At 35.3% G+C, this 22,334-nt stretch overlaps 1 protein-coding gene across 5 annotated transcripts; it reads right to left on the reverse strand.

Moving 5' to 3' along the window:
• Window positions 1–1,922: 1,922 nt before the first annotated feature.
• Window positions 1,923–8,626, reverse strand: LOC112696917 (uncharacterized). Of its 5 annotated transcripts, XM_072197285.1 has the most exons (8): window positions 7,748–8,459; window positions 7,374–7,441; window positions 7,034–7,262; window positions 6,724–6,881; window positions 5,392–5,562; window positions 4,302–4,384; window positions 3,991–4,067; window positions 1,923–2,984 (listed from the first exon to the last, which is right to left on the reverse strand). In XM_072197285.1, exons 4-8 carry the CDS (start codon window positions 6,763–6,765, stop codon window positions 2,662–2,664), a joined length of 696 nt encoding a protein of 231 aa, XP_072053386.1. In that variant the 5' UTR covers window positions 6,766–6,881; window positions 7,034–7,262; window positions 7,374–7,441; window positions 7,748–8,459; the 3' UTR covers window positions 1,923–2,661. The 5 variants fall into 5 exon arrangements, with proteins under 5 accessions (XP_072053386.1, XP_025605651.1, XP_025605649.1 ...); XM_025749866.3 differs by lacking the exons at window positions 7,374–7,441; window positions 7,748–8,459 and adding an exon at window positions 8,466–8,626; XM_025749864.3 differs by lacking the exon at window positions 7,374–7,441 and having other exon boundaries at window positions 8,239–8,626.
• Window positions 8,627–22,334: the final 13,708 nt, after the last annotated feature.

The following is a 22,334-nucleotide window of genomic DNA, read 5'->3' on the forward strand; positions in this document are numbered from 1 at the left end:
TCAGCCAAAATGAAAACTGCTTTATCAATCCATCAATGCATATTTATATGTAGTTCGAACCATCTTGATTCGAACTCTATTTCTACATAATTCGAACCAGTTTGGTTCGAATTATACACAAACATATGCACATACTAATTCGAACCAAGTTCGAACCAGCTTGGTTCGAATTACACCCAAACACACGCATATACTAATTCGAACCAGCTTGGTTCGAATTACATGATATAATTCGAATTATGCTGTTAAAAAATTAATAATTTATTAAAAAATGTTATTAAAAAATTAATAATTTAAAAATTAAAAAATATATTTTATTCTATACAAAATAATTTTAAAAAATAGCTTAAAAGATGTTATGAGTACTATAAAAGTTTGTAATATTCTAGTGATTTAGGTAAATACATGATAAAAATATTTTTTCTTTAATTTCTAAATTATTAGTGACTATGTGGAGTATTTCTTTAATGTCTTAAATCATTAGGACATTACAAATTTTTATAGTACTTCTAACATCTTTTAAGCTATTTTTTAAATTATTTTGCATAGAATAAAATATTTTTTATGGTATAATTTAAATAAATTTATTAAAAAATATTCATGATAATTTTTTAATAAAATTATTTAAATTATATGGTGAGATATTACATGATTTGAATTACGCATGGGGAAGTTCAAATCACTCTGATTCAAATTATATGGTGAGCAATTCGAATTCTATACAATACTCTTCTGCTCATTCTTGATAGCTCATGAATATTTTTTTAATAAATTTATTTAAATTATACCACAAAAAATATTTTATTCTATGCAAAATAATTTAAAAAATAGCTTAAAAAATATTAGAAGTACTATAAAAATTTGTAATGTCCTAATGATTTAGGACATTAAAGAAATACTTTACATAGTCACTAATAATTTAGAAATTAAAGAAAAAATATTTTTATCATGTATTTACCTAAATCACTAAAATATTATAAACTTGTATAGTACTCATAACATCTTTTAAGCCATTTTTTAAAATTATTTTTTATAGAATAAAATATATTTTTTAATTATTTTATATGGAATAAAATATTTTCTTTCATTTCTAAATTATTATTGACTATGTAGAATATTTTATTTAAAATTTGAGTACATGCATATATTTACCTAAGTTATTATAACATTACAAATTTTTATAGTACTCTTAACATTTTTTAAGCCATTTTTTAAAATTGTTTTGCATAGCATAAAATATTTTTTGTAGTATAATTTAAAAAAAAATTATTAAAAAAATTTATTAAAAAATGTTCATGAGCTATTAAAAATGGACAGAAAAGTATTGTATGGAATTTGAATTGATAGCTCATTAATATTTTAAAGAAGTCTCGTAATTAAATATTTTGTTAGCTTTTTTTTAACGTATGAAATAAAAAATATATTTTTTTAATTTTTAAATTATTATTTTTTTAATAAATTTTTTAATAAAATTTTTTAATAAATTATTAATTTTTTAACAGCATAATTCGAATTATACCATAAATTACTGTGTGTAATTCGAACCAAGCTGGTTCGAATTAGTGTGTGCGTATGTTTATGTATAATTCGAACCAAGCTGGTTTGAATTATGTAGAAATGGAATTCGAACCAAGCTGGTTCGAACTACATATAAACATGCATTGGTGAATTCATGAAGCAGTTTTTGTTTTGGCTGATTCACGTAAATTATTTTCTCTCTTGGCTTATTTCTGTTTTTTGCCCTAAAATTTAACTATGAACTTCGTGGGTATTTTTTTTAGTCTTTTTGAAATCAAATTCAAATGTGTAATATTTCATTTAGTCAAACAACATTGATTAATCATATAAGTGTATAATATTCATTGTAGATTACTAGATTGGATTGATTAGAATTTTCCATTAGATAATATGTAGACACTACATTTAAATCTAAATTTTATTTATTTTACTTTGGTTAAGAAAATATATATCAAGGCCGTGGATCTCAAACACACAGCTTACACAATTACAATATACACTACATATTGAAATGTGTGGTTTCCTTTCCCCTCCAAAATACAACTCAAAAATGCATCTCTAGCTCTGCCATTCCAATAATAATATATACATTCCCAAACCCAGAAACACATTCTCAGTGTCATTCCCCTTCCTTCAAAACCCAACCTTTTCCCAGACAGTTACATCATCTCGTCAACCTTATGTGGTGCAGATGCATGAGCAGCAAGATTGTAAACAATGGAGGTGTTCAACAATAGACGGTGACAGATGGCAACTAAGTTGTGAACATAGTGGTCGCGGAAGATACAGGTGGTTGTGTGGGTGGTTCTTGGTGCATTTGATCACATTGTACAGAAGAATCTCTGTCACACACCCAGACCAACATAACCAACAACTAAATAAAATTGAGCAAGTAAATGCTGAACTATTTCCCTCTATTCAACCCAAAATGATGACTTATGCAGATACAAATTAGAACAAAAACCTGTACACTAATCATAAAATACAAGAATCGCCTCAACCCATGAACCCATCTTCAAAGGGAGTGGTAGAGCATCAAGTGTAGAGTAGATAAGAAGTTTGAGAGTATTTTTAGAATCTGGAGACTTCTGCAGTGAGATTAAGGTCATACTGGATTAGAATGTCAAGCATGTTGTACTGGTTTTACCCTCCAGACCAAATCGCATGATCTGTAATTATTCCAATCAAAGTATTTGTTTTGCTCATACTTAGATTTATGACTCTCCTCCAATAGGCCATGGCCATAGAAGAAAGCTCCTTTAATGCTCTTAACTTGTTGACATTCTTGGCTGGTTCATGTGGATCAACTCGTATCCGGTCCGCATTCGCAATAAACCAGGCACTGAAAGCTGGAGATGCTATCAACTCTGCTAAAGCTTGATCAGTGAATTTTCGGGTTGACTCAACCCGCTCATTCTCTGTTAACCTCTTTCTGTTGTTGTAAAAGGTTGAGCTATAAACGTGCCCTACATACATAAGAAATGAAGATACAACATAAGAAACAAAAAATGGATCAGACAGCGTATCACAGCTTTGTTATTGCAAGAAAAGCTGTGCTCCAGAAACTTCACAGTTTTTGAGTAATAAATATCTGAATGAAAATCAATAATTTAGACAGACTTCTCCAAGGTTTATTAGAGAACATAATCCGTGCAAAGTATGTACATCTTTTTTTTCCTCTTTTCTTCTACTTTCTTTATTGATATAGGTGAATGAAAGGCTTAAACAAAAAATAGAGCATGAAAGCAAAAATGTAACAAAACTACGGAGACACAATAATGCAAAGCATTTCCATATGCGTGAACAGGGGACTCTTGAGAAATCAATTCAATGCAGCAAATGAAGTGATCCAGCATTCAAGTAGCTTTTAGTAGTGTCTGTTTAGTACATGCCAAATATTGAAGCACTGAGTGCAATGCATAAAACAGAGATTAACATCCCTCACATGACCCATGAGGGATCATCATGCTTGCAGAAGCAACTTATTGCAGTGCCCAACTTTTATAAATAATTAATCATACATTTAGTACTAAACTTTTAACCATTTTCTTTCCGTCAATCCTACATACGGATCTCAAAATGCTATATTATGGCACCAGAGCATACATATGAACTATAAACAACTTAATTGTTGTATATATAAAGGTATTTTATGAGAAAAATTAGCTTTCAACCAACAAGTGAGCTTTTCTCAATGGAAAGAAATCTTTTCCAGCTTAGTCAACATGAAAGCATAGCATTTCTTCCCTAAGTTGGAGCATATTGCACATTTTTACTGCTAAATATTCGCTCAATCAGTTCCACAGATTCCATACACTATTGTAAGTAAAATGTTCAATTTCTTTTATTTAATTACTAGTTTACACTTAGTAATTCCCCAAAAATATAAAAAATAGAAGCCAAAAAAAAAAAAAGTTCTGTTGCAGAATATGTAGAAATCTTACTCAAGAAAGATTAGAGCATGAAACATACCTTCCATGAAGCTGTCACTACCATCTGTTCCTCTATTCCACTGCTGAGGGGGATTACCATTCACTGAACCTTCATGCCTGCTTGAAATCAATGGCCAGTTTACAAGTGGAGAAGTTGAAAATGAAAACGATATCTTTTATCCTCCCCCCCCCCCCCCAAAAAAAGAAAAAAATTCTGCTTTTTTTATAAACGAAAACGTAAAAGGGACGAACACCCAAAAACCAGAGAAAGACAAACACTGTTTTGGACAGGATCCAATTAAAAATCATTTTATGCGATCAAAAAAATGGAGAAAGAGAAGTCAGACTTACCATGTGTGAATACACTTTATAATAAGATAAGCAGCTGCAAACGAGACCAAGGCTCCATTTGCCAAAGGCGGATCAGTCGTGCTCTGGCAGAAAAGAAAAAATTGTAAAATCAAAATATGTAGGAAAATGAACAACAATCTTAAAATAATTGCATGTGTCACTATGTAAGGAACTGGCATCTGGTAAGATGATAGAACAGTAGCCGAAACTGAAGGATGAGATACAATTAGTATGGTTTTCCCTCCCTCAGGTGTATGGCTTCCAACAGATTATTTTACCTACAGTTATTTTAAGGACAATAGAATTTTGTTGTTGTTGTCAATGTATATTTTTGTTTTTCTTTTCTTGTGTGTTTAGGGTACTTTTAAATTTTATTATTTTCATCTGAACCAACATGGTGACTGATTAAAGAAACTAAGATTTTTCATATATATTGTAATATTGTACATTTAGATTCTATAAACAGCAACATTTGCAAAGTTTGTGTGGAAAATTTTTTAAAACAAACATTATAATTGGTGAATAGTTAGATAAATAGGTAAATTAATAAAAGGCAAAAGGCGAAAATAAAATTAAGTGCAAGCCACTCTCTTGATGAACAATTACCTATTAGATTAAACAATAAAACAATATATATCAACATAATAGTAAAACTAATATTCTAAAATACTATTAAAACAGTGAAAAGTATATTAAATATTTGAAAACAGTATAAAAATAAACTGAAAATCAATAGACGGCTGGTTCACCTAATAAATAGATAATGGAAGGTTAAAAAGCTTTCCCAAAAAGTCGTTAAAAAACTTTCCCAAAAAGTGGTACAGCTTGGTAATATTTTCGAGTGACCGAGTTTCATAGAGATGCTAGACAAAAAAAGCTAGGCTATTAATTCCAGTGAAATGACGAACAAACATTAACATGTTACATACTTTCCGTGAAGAAAATTTGTTCATCTTGTCATGCATCAATAAGAAATTACACAAGGTGACATATTGACATAGCAAAATTTGTCATATACGACAGGGTGAGTTTTGGATAACAACCATAGCGTAGTTCATGTTCTCTAAACTATAATTACATAAATGCAAACCTGAAAAATGAAGGCGGATCCTATGATGCGCATTCCCCATTTCAGTATCACAAACTTAGCGACCCCAGCATGCTTAGTACCATCTTGTTTCGGGAAAACAAATTTCCTAACAATTCTATCACCTAAAGCAGCTCCAGCCAAGATGATGCTCAGTATTACAACAATAGCAACCTGTAAAACCATTATGAGAAATATTTTATGACAAAGAATGTAACATATCACTGATCGACTGTTATTACTGGAATTGGAATGCAGTGTTTTATTGATTAGTTAGAATTATAGTAAGGATATTCAAGAGACCTCTCAACTCTCCCAACATTCCCAATTACTCGAATGACTAGATACTCTTCCCTCTACCCTATCTCATCTGTTTATATTAATCAAGTGATGAGTAGCACTTACTAATGAAAACTAATTCGTATGCTAATGGATCCCTATAATAGACAAGTCATGCCAAGTCATATAGGATGAGGGAGGAATTCACAATATTTGTGATAACCAGAAAAGATGGTCCACCAACATTCAGCAGGCATTATGCAGCATGGAGGATCGACCTTTATTAAGCCACATTGCTGCTGATCCATAATGTGAATGCCAGTGCCATTAGGCTGACCTTGTGGTTCAACTGAGGAAAGAAGGAGGCAAGAGTAGAATGGGAAAGTTGGTTGAAGAGTATGGCTAAGATCAAGGAGGAGGAAAGAGTTGGAGATTTGGGAAAAAGGAAGAGGAGGTCAAAGAAGGAAAGTGATGTTGTGGCTTCCATGTAGTATGTACAAGAAAAATACCATTGATGACTCAATAATTTGACATTGTTTTACTAACTGTAGGAATCAAACTGGTGACATTTAAACAATAAGAGATTAACAGCTGAACAAAATAGAGAGGACCCAAAATTTAAGCCTTCCCAACACCATACTTTATTTAATTTCAAGGTTCATCATTAAAAATTGCCTGAATGTTTTAAAAAAAAATGTTGCTTGGAAGTTTAAAAACAAAATAATGATAAAAATCAGAATAAATATAACAAAATGAGATCTGTATATTTTAGGAAATAATTTTATACACCTGAAATAGTAGAATTATAATGACAGGAAAGATCACTATAGCCATTGAACTGCTATGGCAACATGGAACCCAACTGCTAATAATTGGAGCCAACAGCAGTGCCAATCCAAGTACAAGACTAATAAGGCACAAATTCTGAATATTTGGAACAATTTTAATAGCATGGACAAATCAGCACCATTAAAAATAGCAATAGTAATAAACAAAACACTAATAATAGAATAACTATTTGCCTTTAATCCTTTTTATGAGATAGAAGGAGCATACCTTCTTCAAGAGCAATTGTAACAGACACTGATGTTTGACCATTAATCCTCACATCAGCGTACCTCTTGTCATATGGTGACATATCGGCACTCCATACGCCCTTCGACACGCTCTTCCATTCATCCTTTTGGCACTCACACCATCCAAGTGAATTGTCCCTGTACATACTTTATTAATAAGAAAAAGCAATCTTCATAGAATTTTGCAATAAGTTGAATCCAGGAGATGCACCAATGAGGTGGAATGCGATGACAGCAAATAAATATAAATATACTATCACCATGTACATTGATCAAAGCTATACACTCACCTATGCAGACAAACCTGAACTTGGCTATGTAGCCTCTCTGGGATTGCGGCTGAGGGAGCCACAGAAATGTGGAATGAACTAGCATAGCTCAGAAGATTCAATCTTGAGATGCCATAAATGGCAACACGGGCACATCGTAAAGTGTTTTGTACATCAACACCATAAGTAGCTGAATGACCGGAAAGGGGGGCAGGGGTGACCTCTAACACCGGCCTTTCAATGCTAACTCCTGCATTTGTAGTGTCTTTAGATTCTTCACAACATAGGAACGGAAAGTATAAGAACAAAATAACTAATAATATAAAAAGCAATTTGGTTCTAATATATTTGCGAGTTGTGCCTTTTGATTTTGGAGTGGAATACCCATCCCTTCTTCCCCAGAGGACAAAGCCAGCTTTCACCCTGATTCTTTTCTTTCAAGAAAGAAAAAAGAAAAATAAAATAAAACAAAATAACATAAAGCAGAAGTGACTATGTTTCAATCATGTTCTGTTTCTGGTTATCGAACGTAATAACAGAACAGGCATTGATCATGGCAATCCCCAAGAAGGGAAAAAGGTCAAAATAAACAAAAGACAAAGCTTTTGAATTTTGATAGCTAGCTACCATCATCAGCTCCCAAAATCCTTCAACAATCAGACCACAGAAACATACTGAGGCACCAATCACACAAAAACAACACAGATCATACCCAAGACTTGCCGCATAACTAACCTGAAACTTCACTTCCCTACGAGACAGAAAGCAAAGAGAAACACCTTAAAACACGCCCAGGCCCAATAAGCTATTCACTTAGGATTGAATGGTGAATTGACTGAATTCTAGGAATTCATCGTGGAGTTAGCATCTGATTCGAACAGGTTGTACTATATCACCATAATCCCACATCCCACCAACAGTAACAACAACAATTTCTTGTTTTTTTTTTTTTTTTTTTTGCCAAATAAAAACAGCCTGAAGTCAAAGAAAATGAAATTGTCTTGAATGTGTTGTTTATAACCCTCGACATTAGTACTATCGAACCTGGGATTTGTATTTTTTTTTTAGCGGAATTTGAAAAGGGGCAAGTTTGCGAGAAACCCTAGGACCTTTTTTTGTGAGAACCCTAGGACCATTTGAATAGCGAGAGAATCAACTAAACTGTAATAAATGAAGTAGTGCATGTGGAAGTGGAAGAGGAGGAAGAGAAAATCCATTTTAGGGACCTGGGAGTTGAGGGGGTTTGTGATGATCCAGATCGACAAGTGAGGGGCTGAAGAAGACGAGGAGAGTGGCGGCCGCAGAGGCGGAGTAGAACCACGTCATCATTATCACAGGGCAATGAATGTGATGAATACAAATCGCGTAGGAGTAATAGTAATATTATTCGGTATTCGGAAACAGGGCCTCTTTTAATTGTTATATGATGATCATGATGAAAAAGTTGACATACACAAATGTCTGAAGTGGCGTGTGCTACCAGATCAGAATGCTTCCTCGGCTTCTAGAAGGTTCGGTTTCCTTAAGTAGGCAGTGCAAGTACAATGCAAAGTGCAGCTTTCTTCTTGGATGGCGCCGACTCATCATATGTTCTTTTATGACTTTATGTTTCTTAGGATTGCGATTCTTTGACTGAAATAATAAATACAGTAACAAGACAAAGATAATGCATTTATTAATGTACGTAGATAAGCCAAATTTACTCTTTAGTCCCTAGTCTATCTCCATTCTCCGGTCCTCCCGCTACCAGCCTTGAGCTTTGTTCTCACTTTCACAAATTTCGCCAACCAATCATGCCTCCCATTAGATGCGATATTTACACATCAAGGAATATTCTGTTTATCCACACATCTCTAATGTAATAACGATATAAATAAGAGTTAGTATTAAAACGGAAAGCGGGCCTGCTACACATACAAGTCTACAAGCATACAAGTTGGCCCAGCCCAAAGAGAACTCACGCGCATGAAGATAGATAACATGGCGCGTCAAAATCACGCGCTCAACACTCGAACGGTTACGTATGGCAGACTCTTCCACTTCTTCCACTTCTTCCATTTCTCAAGGCGCTTTGAAAACAAGGAAACCCTCCCATTTTCGAGCGAAAATCAAAGTTCAAAATATAGAAATCATTGTTCGAAAACTCCATCAAAACACCATCAAACTCTCCGTGAAGAATCTGAAGAAAAAACAAAGCAACAATACTCAACGTAAGCCCATTAAGATTCCTGTATATTTTACTTTTCTTCTACGTCGTTCTTCTAGGGATTACTATTATTCTTGCTTCTTTGTTACACTGTTCTAAGTTCTACGTCGTTCTTCTAAGTTCTACGTCGTTCTACGTTGTTGTTCTAAGTTCTCCTGCTATTTTTGTTGATTTTTGGGGGGTTTATTCCGTAGATTCGGGGATGTAAACTGCTTAACCTTGTAATGTGGTTTGATATTGAAGCATGGTTGAGTGATATCTGACTGATATCTATATGGATGTATCTGAATAATATCTATAGGTGTATCTCACTGTAATCAATGGGTGTATCTTGTTGATATCTTTGGGTGTATCTGACTCATATATATGGGTGTATCTTACTGTTATCAATTGGTGTATCTTGTTGATATCTTTGGGTGTATCTGACTCATATATATGGGTGTATCTTACTGTTATCAATGGGTGTATCTTATTGTTATTAATGGGTGTATCTGAGTCATATATATATGGGTGTATATTACTGATATCTTTGGGTGTATTTTTAGTTTCAGAGAAAATGGCAGCAAGAAACCAAACAAAAGACCTTAAATGTGCCACACATCTCCTGAATGATAAGTTCAGAAACATGACTGAGGAGAAGAAGGCGATTGTGAGGGATCTTGGATTCGGTGGGTTGATGCACATCCCACCACTAAGGGTGGATCACCAACTCTTAAGGGAGCTGGCAAACAACTTCAAACTTGGGGAGAACAGACTGAAGACAGGATATGGTTCTTTCCAAATAACCCAAAAAAAAATAGGTGATGCGCTTGGCATCAATGCAACAGGTAATTAGCTCAAAATTATAGGTGTATATTAAGTTGTTGCTTGGGTGTATATTAAGTTGATGCTTTGGTGTATTTGAACCGACTTGGATGCTTTGTTGTCTTCCTTTTTGTAGGAGATCTATTTCCTGAGAAAGTTGAGTATAAGAAACTTTCTGATGATGACAAAATAATTTATAGAAGATTCCAAGGTAAGACCCTCAAAAGTCTTGCCGATGAAATGATGGAAATCGGCGTTGGCAACGAAGAGGAACGCCTGATGTTCAAGAGGATATTCATCCTCTACATACAGATGGCGTTCCTTTTGCCAACGACAATAAACAAAATATCGCCCGTGCACCTGGCCCCAATTTTTAAGATGGACGGCATATCGGAGAGAAACTGGGGGGGGGGCATGTTTTGACCTTTATGGTCAAGGGCATCACAGACTACCAGGAGAAGAAGAAGAAGGCAATTAATGGCTGCCTCTTTGCCCTGATGATAATCTACTTTCATCTTTCAAAAAACAAAGGCAAGAACAGGACTGAAAGACCACCAAAGCCCTGGATTGCCAACTGGACTAAGGAGCAGTTGGTGGAAAGAATGACTGCAGAAAGAGAGGAAATTTTGGTAAGTAAACATAATAAGTTGGGTGTATTTTATTTACCCGAATGGTGCTAACTAAAATATCTCATGTTTCAGGGGATTGTGAAGATGGCAGAGACAAGAGAAAAAATGAAAAAAAAAAGAAAAAAAAGAAAAAAAACAAGAAATAAAAAAACAAAAAAAGGAAGGCGAGCCCAACATCGTCTTCGCAGACAGAAACTACTGAAAGTGACACTTCTACCTCTGAGTCTGAGGCTGAAGAAGACTCAGAGGATTCGGGAAGAAAACACCCCGACAAAAAGGGGAAAAAGTAAGTACCATACTTGGGTGTAATTTCTTTTTCGGTTTGGGTGTATTTTGTTTGTCCACGTTGGGTGTATGTAGCTTATTAAGCAGGGTGTGTTTCGTTTGCTACGTTCGGTGTATATTGTATATTTAGTTGGGTGTATCTCGTGAATTCATTTGGGTGTATTTTTAGTATGTTCTAAATAACAATTGTTTGCCTTCCAGAGTGGACTCAAGAAAAAGAAAGCAGAGGCAAGAGGAGTCAGATTCTGATTCAGAATCTGAATCTGAACCAAGTGATGAGTAATGTCCTGAAATTAATACTCCTTTCTTTTGGCTTCATTATAAAGATTTCGTGTATTAACTGAAGTGTCTATTATTAACTTATAGGAGCGAAGAATCATCACATGCGGAGAAGGAGAAGAAAAAGAATAAAACAAAAACAACTCCAAAAAAGTAAGCAATTCTTTGGATAAAATTCTGTGATAAAATTAATTTTTTATTTCTGATTGGTACTGTTTTTTTTTTCCACCCAGAACACAACAAAAAAAAGAAAAAAGTTGTTGTGGAGGATTCACCTCCTGAAGAAGATCAATACTTTGACGGGTACAGTACCTCGTAAGCTATACTACGGTCTATCATCGTAATTATTTTTGTTAACGTCTTATTTTATGAATGTAGTGAGAGATATGAAATATCAAGTGACGAACTCGATGAATGGCTAAGGGAAAACGTTGATAAATCTGCTGCAGAGGGGTATGTCTTGCTGGGCTGTGTATTTGAGATTTTGGTGTCTTTTGTTTGCTAATAATTGTATCTTGTTTCGCAGGGAGAACCAAGCTGACATGCGATCGACAGAAGGTCGCTATGTGTCCTCTGAAACGTAAGAAGCTTTATTATTTAATAAAATCTTGTTATCATGATTTGGATGTATTCTGTGAAACAATTTGGGTGTATTTTGTGGATCAAGTTGGGTGTATATTGTTTACTAAGTTGGATGTATATTTCGTTTGAATAACATGAAATCTGTTTAGACTACCGGCTGTGAACTTGGGAAGTGATGATCCTTCCTCTCAAGGACGCACAGAACAGAGTAGTGTAAACCAGCCGTCACAAAGCATGTAATTTCTCTTTCAAATAACCGTTACTTTTGTTCTTCTAATACCTTCTACTTCTAATTCTGTATATATTTTTTTTAGAAAAAAAAGCCCTTTATTATTTTATTCAAGAAAAAAAAGGCAGCAAAAAAAAGCAAAAACTGCAAGTATGTAAGTTCTCAAAAAACAAAGCCCGTCTTCTTTTTGAATTGTTCGGGTGTATTTTTTGACCTTCTTTGGGTGTATTTTAGGTTGACTCCGACTGATTCGAATATGATGGTTGTTAGGGAACAAACACCGTCGGAAGCGCTTGCAATGTGAGTTTTCCAAGAATATTTCAACCTTATAACCTTATTATTTTCAAATATGTTGTTAACCTTTCATTTTTATTCCTGTTTAGAGTCCCGATCCAGGTTTTTGTGTCGGCATCCCAACAAACAACCACTGACACAGATTTCGAACCAACCCCTATGCTACAGATTGAAGGGACTAGAGAAACGTAAGAAAATAGTATTGGGTGTATATTTATTTAGGGTTTGGGTGTATATTTGCTAACAGTTTGGGTGTATATTGTTCCTGATCAATTTTTTTTTACGCCATGATTAATTTTGTGTAACTGTGCAGCACTCCTAAAACCCCCAAACAACTTCAAGAAACCACACCCATGCTTCCCCCAGCTCCAACTAAAATGTAAGTTCATCAGACTAAAATCAATCTTTGCTTATCATCCGTATATTCTTATTCTTACTCTTATTCTTATACATCATGACGCAGTCATCCAGCCGCAGAAGACGCTGCTGCCCTGTTGATGATGGCACGGACAGCAACCTATGTTCCTAAAACAGATCCAGGGATGCCATCATTCAGCCTTGGATTGACAGATTCAAGCCAGGAGGGGGCGTCAACGTAGGAGACAGAAAGGGAAAAATCTCTAGAAACTGCAAGTATGCTAGAACAGTTAGACAGTTTGGTCCAAAAATTAGCAAGCAGTGCGGCAAAGGGAAAAGACGAAAGTCCACAAATTCAGAGGGAGACTGGGGGAGAAAGTTCTGCAAAGTTTGAAACTCCTGGGGGAATAAATCAAATTCCGGATGATATGAAACAAAAGTGCTACATCTGGGGGACGAGACCGAAGGAAGACGCAAATGGCGATACCAACGAGTATGAGGAGATATGCACTCTCATTGGCCAAGGAGAATACATTTTGATGAGAATGCACCTTGCATCCCTCCAGGCAAAAAGTGATATAGAATCTCAGGTAATTTTAGACTAACATTAATGTTTTTACACCAAAGTCAACTACAATGTTTATTAATTTAAAATTGATTTCGGCATATATTTCTAGATTGTATCTGCCATCTGCCTCATCCTAAACCAGAAAAATGAAAAGAGGTTTCAGGAACAAATATACTGTCTCCCCCCGATATTGTGGTAAGTGTTACTTCTACGAACTTTGGGTGTATTTTCTGCATTGATTTGGGTGTATTTTTTAGGTTAGATTGGGTGTAATTTGTGTATTTTCAGTATTTCATTTCTTGTTTCGCAATTCTTGCAGAGCATGGCACTTTCGGATCACCCAAGGGGGGAATTCATATCCCCGAAAACGAAAAAGGAATTCAGGGTGGAAGCCTACCCGAGTTTCATTCACTTCATAGATAGAAAAAAATTAAGTTCGCATCCATATGTAAGTTTTCGTTTGCTAAATTTGTTAGTACGCTTATTTACTTATATGCCAAATAAAATAACACACTGTTGAAATGTGGCAATCCTTCAGATTTTTGCTCCTGTTTGCCACTCAGGACATTGGTGGTTATGGCTGATAAATACAACAAAGCGGAAATGTCAAATACTTGACCCGCTACACAAAAAAGCTCCAAGTGATGAGAGAAAGGACATTAATAAATTCACTGTAAGTTGCCTCTGTCTTCTTTACTTTAATAGATAGGTCTATTTCGAAGGTTGTGTTGGGTGTATATTCCATATTCAGTTGGGTGTATCTTGTCCATTTATTCGGGTGTATTACTGATTTGTTTTGGTATTTAAGGGATATGTATTTCAAGATTGATAACATATGCCAGCGGGAAACCTCTGGAGAAAGGCGAGAAGGAGAAGGAAATTAAAGCATCATATGTTAAAATATCAGGCCAAAAAACAAGGTATAAATTTGTGACTCTGAACATTAAACTTTCCTGAATGAGATTTGTAATTTATTTTCTTCGTTTTCAGCTATGACTGCGCTATCTACGTAATGAAGTGGATTGAGTTAATTGAGCCGGAAAACATTAAAAAAGGGGAAGTATGAATGGGATAATTGGCCACAGGTAACTGTCTTTAGAACTATATAACTCTGTATTACTTTACTGAATTAATATTTCTGTTTAAACATAACATACTTTTTAATTGTAGGAGGAGGTGGACCACTATAGAGTGGAATATGCTTTCCGGATACTATTCAGTGAGATGAATAAACAGAGAGATCGGGCAATTAGAGAGAGTAGTGCTATAAGGCTGTCGAAGCCATCCTCTGTATTATTGAGTCCGTTTTGTCAGATTAATTCTGCTGATATAGAAACTGGGTAATCCAACTGTTGGGTAGTTTGTAAATTGAACAAATGATGTAAATATTTGCCATTTATCAACAACTTCTATTCCATGTATATTTTTTCCCTTAGTTAAACTATCTGTGCTGGTAAACTGCCTGTGATGTATTCAAAAGCTGTATTACAGGTGGTAAATTATAAACTGTTACACCCAACGCAAGTGTAATAATACACCCGAGATTAAATAAAATATACACCCAACTGTCTGTGCTATATTCAAAATGTATGAATTACATGTACTAAAATACGAAGAAAAACATCAAATGAAATATATGCCTATAACCTGCGAATTTTTACAGCTTTTGTTCTATATATATTTATATAACTGTTACACCCAACGCAAGTCTAATAATACACCCAAGATTGAATAAAATATACACCCAACTGTCTGTGCTGTATTCAAAATGAATGAATTACATGTACTAAAATATGAAGAAAAACATCAAATGAAATATACGCCCATAACCTGTGAATTTTTACAGCTTTTGTTCTATATGTATCTATATATGTGTCTATATATTAATTGTGAATTATAAAAATACACCCAAAAAGAACAGTGCTTTTACACCCATATTCTCTATAACTATACACCCAAAGAGTTATCCCCTGCTGCTGGTACCCTAAACTGATAATTTATAACGTGTCCTTGATATTGGCTGCAATTTGAATGCGCCGCTGATGCAGCATCAAACAGGTTTATCTGAATATAACACTCACACATTAGCTAAACTATTAACGAGAAAAATAAACTCAATCACCACAAATTTAAAGAACATTACATTTACCTCGCTTAAAACTTTTGTCTTCTTCTTCTTTGTGGCATTTGCAATCTGTTTCTCCAACTTTGAACCTAGCCTGTTTTTTGGACGTCCTCTTGTTCGAATCCTTGGCGGGCTTTGAAGCTCGTTAATGGATTCCAAGTTGGCATCTTCGTGGGATAAAGAAGATGTCCCCTTCCTTTTGGCTTTTAATGCTTCCATCTCGGCCATGACGTTATCGTACGCACGGTGCAGAATTGCAGTCAGCTCCTCCGATTCGGAGGCAAATTCGCAAATATTTTGCGAACGAAAAACCAATTGCTCGAACCTCTTGCTTCTTGGCTCCATTAGTGGCTTGTCGTGGCTGCTCTTGATGTGTGTGTGTCGCCTCTTTACCTTCTTGCTCCATCGTTCCAGTATATATCTAGGGGACACTTGACTTACTTGTTCGAAGCTTAACACGCTTAGTGCGTGACGGCACAGTATCCCTCTCGACTCGAATAATAAGCATTGGCATTTTACCTCGGCTGCAACTGAGTCGTAGGTAACCGAAAAATTGTTGAATATTGAGCTGGAAACTTGTTCCACAACTTCGTATACTGAATAGCCTAGAGCGGAATTCTTTAATCTGGTGATGCAATTCGCCTTTCCTCTGAATTGCGCTTGGACTTACCTAAACTTTGCGTGAGTGTATGCATCTTGAAACTGAGCTTCAATGGAGGATTTGGTTGCACACGGTATGACCGTATGAAAATCTGCAACATCTGATTCTCTCTCTACTTGCTCCCTGCTTCCGAGGTAATTATCGTACTGTTTGACGAACTGAATAAGCGAGCTGTTCCGGGTGATGTACTTGTTAAAAAATGAATGCATGCTCTCGCTCCTTTGTGTGCTTCTCATCCCTGCCCAGAAGTGGTGATCCAGATAGATAGAACCCATATGTGACGGTCTTCGTACAGATCTGCATAATACACCCAAACACAGACTGTAAAATACACCCGAGAGATCGTACAATTTACACCTCTGCTGCAGATTTTAAAAACACATTACCTGAAAGCCACTTGTTGTCCGCAAGACCAAAATTCAGCAGAAAATCGTTCCAATTCCTATCGAATGAGTCTTTGCTATGAGAGTTCCAAACAACATGGCTCATTTCTTGTTCGATATCGGCATGTCCCTTGTACCCGTTTAATTTGCTTGGAATCTTCTTCATGATGTGCCAAATACACCAGCAGTGAACTGTTGTTGGCATACAGGCCTCTACAGCCCTTTTCATTGATGCGCACTGATCGGTGAGAAATCCTTTCGGAGCGTTTTCTCCCATGCAACGAAGCCAGCATTGAAATAACCATTTGAATGATTCAATTTCTTCGTTCTTCATCAAAGAGCATCCGAGAAGTGTTGACTGACCGTGGTGATTCACCCCGACAAAAGAACCACAGACCAAATTATACCTGAAACAAATTACCATGGTCCAGAATGCAAAATCATTAGGTACACCCCAACAAATGCTTCTAATACACCCAATGAAACAGCCAATATACACCTCTGCTGCGGATTCGTAAAAATAAATTAATTTAGCATCATAAACAGGGACAGTTTGTTACCTGTTTGTATTGTAGGTGGTGTCGAATGAAATGACGTCTCCGAAATACTCAAAGGCGGCTCTACTTCTTGCATCGGCCCAAAAAGCCAGCTTAATCGATTGATCCTCCTCGAGTTCGAGCTCAAAAAAGAAATTCGGATTCTTCTCTTTCATTCTTAAGAAATATTTCCCGAATTTCTTTGCATCTTCTTGTTCGGAAACATTCTGCACTTCCCTGGTAATGTAATTCCTCACGTCCTTTTCGATAAAATTTAACTCGCGGTGACCCCCGTCAGCCGCAACAAATGATTGGTAGGTTTTGCTTGGTCTGATACCGGCCTCATCGTTATTCTCTATCGTACGACGAATGGACATGCTTAGTTCCCTGTGCTGTTTGAGCATCTCTGCTTTGCTTGGACAGCAGGGGTGTGAATGATCCAGCACAACCTTTGAAATGATCCAAGCACCGACATCCTTCAATGTATGTATATAAATTCTTGCAGGACAGTTTAAACCGGCTGTCGGATTGGTCTTCTCGGTTGGAGATATTTTAGATTTCCATTTTCCCTCTCTGCTACATGTAATCAGTTGATTCTTAATCTCGTTTCCCTTCCTATTTGTGCACCGAACTCTTGTAGAGAAACCTGCAGCCTTGGCGTAGTTCCTGTAAAATTTTTCGGCATCTTCAAGGGTGGTAAAGGTCATTCCGACCTTCGGAACAAGCTCGTCATCAACAACCGAGAGATGCTGCACAATACACCGTGTCAGAACTGTGAATACACCCATAGATATGATTCAAATACACCCAATCATGTCTAATATGATACACCCGAACCACAACAACTCAACTACAGAATGACCTTTAAAGCCATAAACTGTCAATACACAGGCTGCAGAATACACCATGTCAAAAACTAAAAACACACCCAATCATGTCTGATATAATACACCTGAACAACAACAACTCAATTAAAAATAACAAAAAACCAGTAAAGTGTATATACACCCACACTTCTAGCTAAAATACACCCAAAGAAGAATTGATCTACACCCGAACGTCTGCTATAAATTCCAGGTAATTAATCAATGTTCAGCAATTTTTAAACTACACAATGCTATACAAATTACTGTAAATCAAACCTCAGGAACTTCGTTAGATTCAAATTCATAATCCACTTCGCCTGGATTCAGCAGACAATCTGAGCTTGAATGATCCATTATCTTCAAAACGAGTTCAAACTTTGATTTCAGAAAACAACAAATCAAAAGAGAAAACGAAGCTCGAGTTGCAGAGAGAGAAAAAGGTAACGTAAACGAAGAACATACCAGTGAGAAAAGGAGAGGAAAAGATCGATGGAGAAGAATGAGGGAAGACGCGCGAGAAGAAGAAGAACCAAATCTTAAAATAACGAAAACGAAGAAGGAAACAAATATTTTAAATTTGGAAGTTAGATATACGCGGGATGTTATATAGCGCGTGTAATCAACGTACATGGAGCAGCGCGTATTTTGATTTTATTGTTTAATAAACTTGTAAAGCATACAAGCCCTAATGGCTAGTATGCAGAGCTTTTCCGAACGGAAAGTGTATTAATGTATTACATGGGCATAGTATAACAGATTTGTTACACATACATCTAAGTTCTCTTGACAAAAGTTTAAACAAATTGATTTAAATTTAACAAAAACAACTCTCAAATTAAAATACGTATAAACACGCACTTTAAAAATTATCAAATAACACGAATGTCATTATAAAAAACAATTTTTTACCCTCAATCAAAACTGCAACACTCAAAATTTAAATAACAATCAAAAACTCTAAAAAAATCTCTCAAAATCGTCACAAAAAATAAAAAAAATTTCAAAGCTGAAGAAATCTTAACCAACAAACACAGAAAAAAAAAAGACAAAAGATTATTGAAGATAATATTCACTAATCTTACAGTTTTCTCACTTTTCCCTTTCTCATTCTGGTCACAAAACGCTACATAGTAATATTGCAGTTTATTTTGTGTTCTTGCGTTACTGTTCTCCTTATACGCTTCATTTGGTGATAACTGTATTAGGTCGGTATAAAAATGTTACATAGTGTTGGCTGTATAGTTTAACCTATATTTGCATGTGTTTGAAGGATTTGAATGTGTTTTTGTACATGTTTCGAAATAAGTGTCTATAGTGCTTCTGGTATCATTGTATTCATGTTTGTGTTTCAGCCTATTTAGTTTGTCTTTCGGTGTATTTAGTCTGTCTTTTTGTGTATTTTATCAGAATTTAGGTGCAATTGGTGGTGTATTATTTATGCTATAACAAGAAAATATAATATTCTTATGCTTCTGATGTTATTATGTACATATTTAAGTGATTTGCAACTATTTTTGTCTGTTTATCAAAAGTTTTGTTTATCGATTTCTTGTAACAAACCATCGAATTTTATTCTAATGCTTCTGGTATTATTTTATGCATGTTTGATTCAATTGTATGTCTTTTTAATCTCACATTGTATGATATAATCGAAAAACAATAGCGGCGTATTTAGTTTGTATTTCAGCGTATTTGGTTTCTTTCAATATATTAACCTTTTTTTATTCCTTACAGAAAAAATAGCACCAAAATATAATGTAAGCATATATATGTTTGAACAACTCAATTTATTTTGTATAAATATAGTTTATTTACATGATTCTCGTTTATTTACAGAAAATCCATGATTTGAGATGTTCCATAAGATCAATTCATGATAAATTCCAAAACATGAGTGAGGACAAAAAAGCAATTGTTCGAGAACTGGGATTTGGTGGTTTAATGTATATCTCTCCAATGAATGTGCCACATAAGCTATTGAAATAATTGACATATTCATTTGATCTGTCCCGTAACAGACTGGACACATGGTATAGTATAATCAACATCACCCAAGAAAATATAGCAGCTGTCCTTAGCTTAAGTATAACTGGTAAAAATCCATTTCCTAATATATTCTGTGAATCAAGTTTTGGTGTATTATCAAATTAAATCTGTGTTATTGAAATATTTCTTTTCGCTTTTGCAGGGCCACGCTATCCAGCAAAAATTAACTTTCAAAAACTTAGTGAGAAGAATAAGAAAGTTGTTAGAAGCTTCCAAGGTAAGACCTTGTCACAATTATCAACCTCTATGATGGAGATGAATGTCGATGGAGAGAAAAACCAGATAAAATTCAAGAGGACATTCATCCTATACATTCAGATGTCCTTCTTGTTGTAGACAATGGTAAACAAAATTTCTCCGGTTCACATGCCGCTCATTCTTCACGTGGATGCAATATTTCAATGAAATTGGACTGATCATGTGCTTGATGAGCGGATAATTTATACGCTTTTTGGCATTATTTTTAGTATGTTTTTAGTATATTTTAGTTAGTTTTATTATATTTTTATTAGTTTTTAGTTAAAATTCACTTTTCTGGACTTTACTATGAGTTTGTGTATTTTTCTGAGATTTCAGGTATTTTCTGGCTGAAATTGAGGGTCCTGAGCAAAAATTTGATTCAGAGGCTGAAAAGGACTGCAAATGCTGTTGGATTCTGACCTCCCTGTACTCGAAGTTGATTTTCTGGAGTTACAGAAGCCCAATTGGTGCGCTCTCAATGGCATTGGAAAGTAGACATTTTGGGCTTTCCAGCAATGTATAATAGTCCACACTTTGCCCGAGATTTGATGGCCCAAACCGGCGTTGCAAATCAGCTTCAGAATTCCCAGCGTTTAACGCCGGAACTGGCATAAAAATTGGAGTTAAACGCCCAAACTGGCATAAAAGCTGTCGTTTAACTCCAGAAAAAGTCTCTACACATGAAAGCTTCAATGCTCAGCCCAAGCACACACTAAGTGGACCCCGAAAGTGGATTTTTACGTCATTTACTCATTTATGTATACCTTAGGTTACTAGTTCACTATTAATAGAATCTTTTGACATTGTATCTACACCTCATGACACTTTACACGTTTCTCATTGTATCTTCTACAGCATGAGTCTCTAAACCCCATGGTTGGGGGTGAGGAGCTCTGCTGTGTCTTGATGGATTAATGCAATTACTACTGTTTTTCATTCAATCATGCTTGCTTCTATTCTAAGATATCACTTGTTCCTAAACCTGATGAATGTGATGATCTGTGACACTCATCATCATTCTCACCTATGAACGTGTGCCTGACAACCACCTCCGTTCTACCTTAGATTGAGTAGATATCTCTTGGATTCCTTAATCAGAATCTTCGTGGTATAAGCTAGAATTGATGGCGGCATTCAAGAGAATCCGGAAGGTCTAAACCTTGTCTGTGGTATTCTGAGTAGGATTCAAGGATTGAATGATTGTGATGAGCTTCAAACTCCTGAAGGCTGGGCGTTAGTGACAGACGCAAAAGAATCACTGGATTCTATTCCAACCTGATTGAGAACCGACAGATGATTAGCCGTGCTGTGACAGAGCGCGTTGAACATTTTCACTGAGAGGATGGGAGGTAGCCATTGACAACAGTGAAACCCTACATACAGCTTGCCATGGAAGGAGTCTTGCGTGCTTGAAGAAGAAGACAGTAGGAAAGCAGAGATTCAGAAGATAGAGCATCTCCAAAACCTCAACCTGTTCTCCATTACTGCAAAACAAGTACTTATTTCATGTTCTTTTACTTTTTACAATCAACCCTGATAATTATTGATATCTTGACTAAGAGTTACAAGATAACCATAGCTTGCTTCAAGCCGACAATCTCCGTGGGATCGACCCTTACTCACGTAAGGTATTACTTGGACGACCCAGTGCACTTGCTGGTTAGTTATGCGGAATTGCAAATGTGTGATTGCAATTTCGTGCACCAAGTTTTTGGCGCCGTTGCCGGGGATTGTTTGAGTTTGGACAACTGACGGTTTATCTTGTTGCTTAGATTAGGACTGTTTTATTTTTGTTAGTTTAGAGTCTTTTATTTGAGTTTAGTTTCATATTTTAAGTTTGGTGTCTTCTTTGTGTTTTCCTTTAGATTTTGGAAAATTTGTGTTTGATTTTCTAAAAATTTTAAGTTTGGTGTCATTTTGTTGTTTTTCTCTTTCCTCACTTCAAAAAAAAATTCAAATCTTTTTCAAAATCATATCATTTTTTTTAGTCAAGTCAAAATTCTAATTTCAAAAATTGATCTTTTCAAATCTTTTTCAAAAATCAAATCTTTTTAATTTTTCAATCATATCTTTTTAATTGCTAATTTCAAAATCTTTTTAATTAATTAATTAATTTAGTTTTCAATTTGCTTTGATTTTATTTTCTTTTCCATTTATTTTATTTTATTATTTTCGGTCACTTAAAAAAAATTCTACTTGCAATCCATATTATCTCCCTTTCTCCATCATGGA

Source organism: Arachis hypogaea, chromosome 6 (assembly GCF_003086295.3).
Source record: "Arachis hypogaea cultivar Tifrunner chromosome 6, arahy.Tifrunner.gnm2.J5K5, whole genome shotgun sequence".
In the NCBI taxonomy this organism is placed as follows: Eukaryota; Viridiplantae; Streptophyta; class Magnoliopsida; order Fabales; family Fabaceae; genus Arachis; species Arachis hypogaea.

What these genes read in the sequence shown, in the direction of transcription:
- LOC112696917 (XM_025749863.3), bottom strand. Translation starts at nt 6,501, where the DNA reads ATGGCTATAGTGATCTTTCCTGTCATTATAATTCTACTATTTCAG. An exon ending in TTATAATTCTACTATTTCAG is followed by an intron (nt 5,563 to 6,456) that starts GTGTATAAAATT and finishes ATGGTTTTACAG; the next exon opens with GTTGCTATTGTTGTAATACT. An exon ending in ATAAAGTGTATTCACACATG is followed by an intron (nt 4,068 to 4,301) that starts GTAAGTCTGACT and finishes GATTTCAAGCAG; the next exon opens with GCATGAAGGTTCAGTGAATG.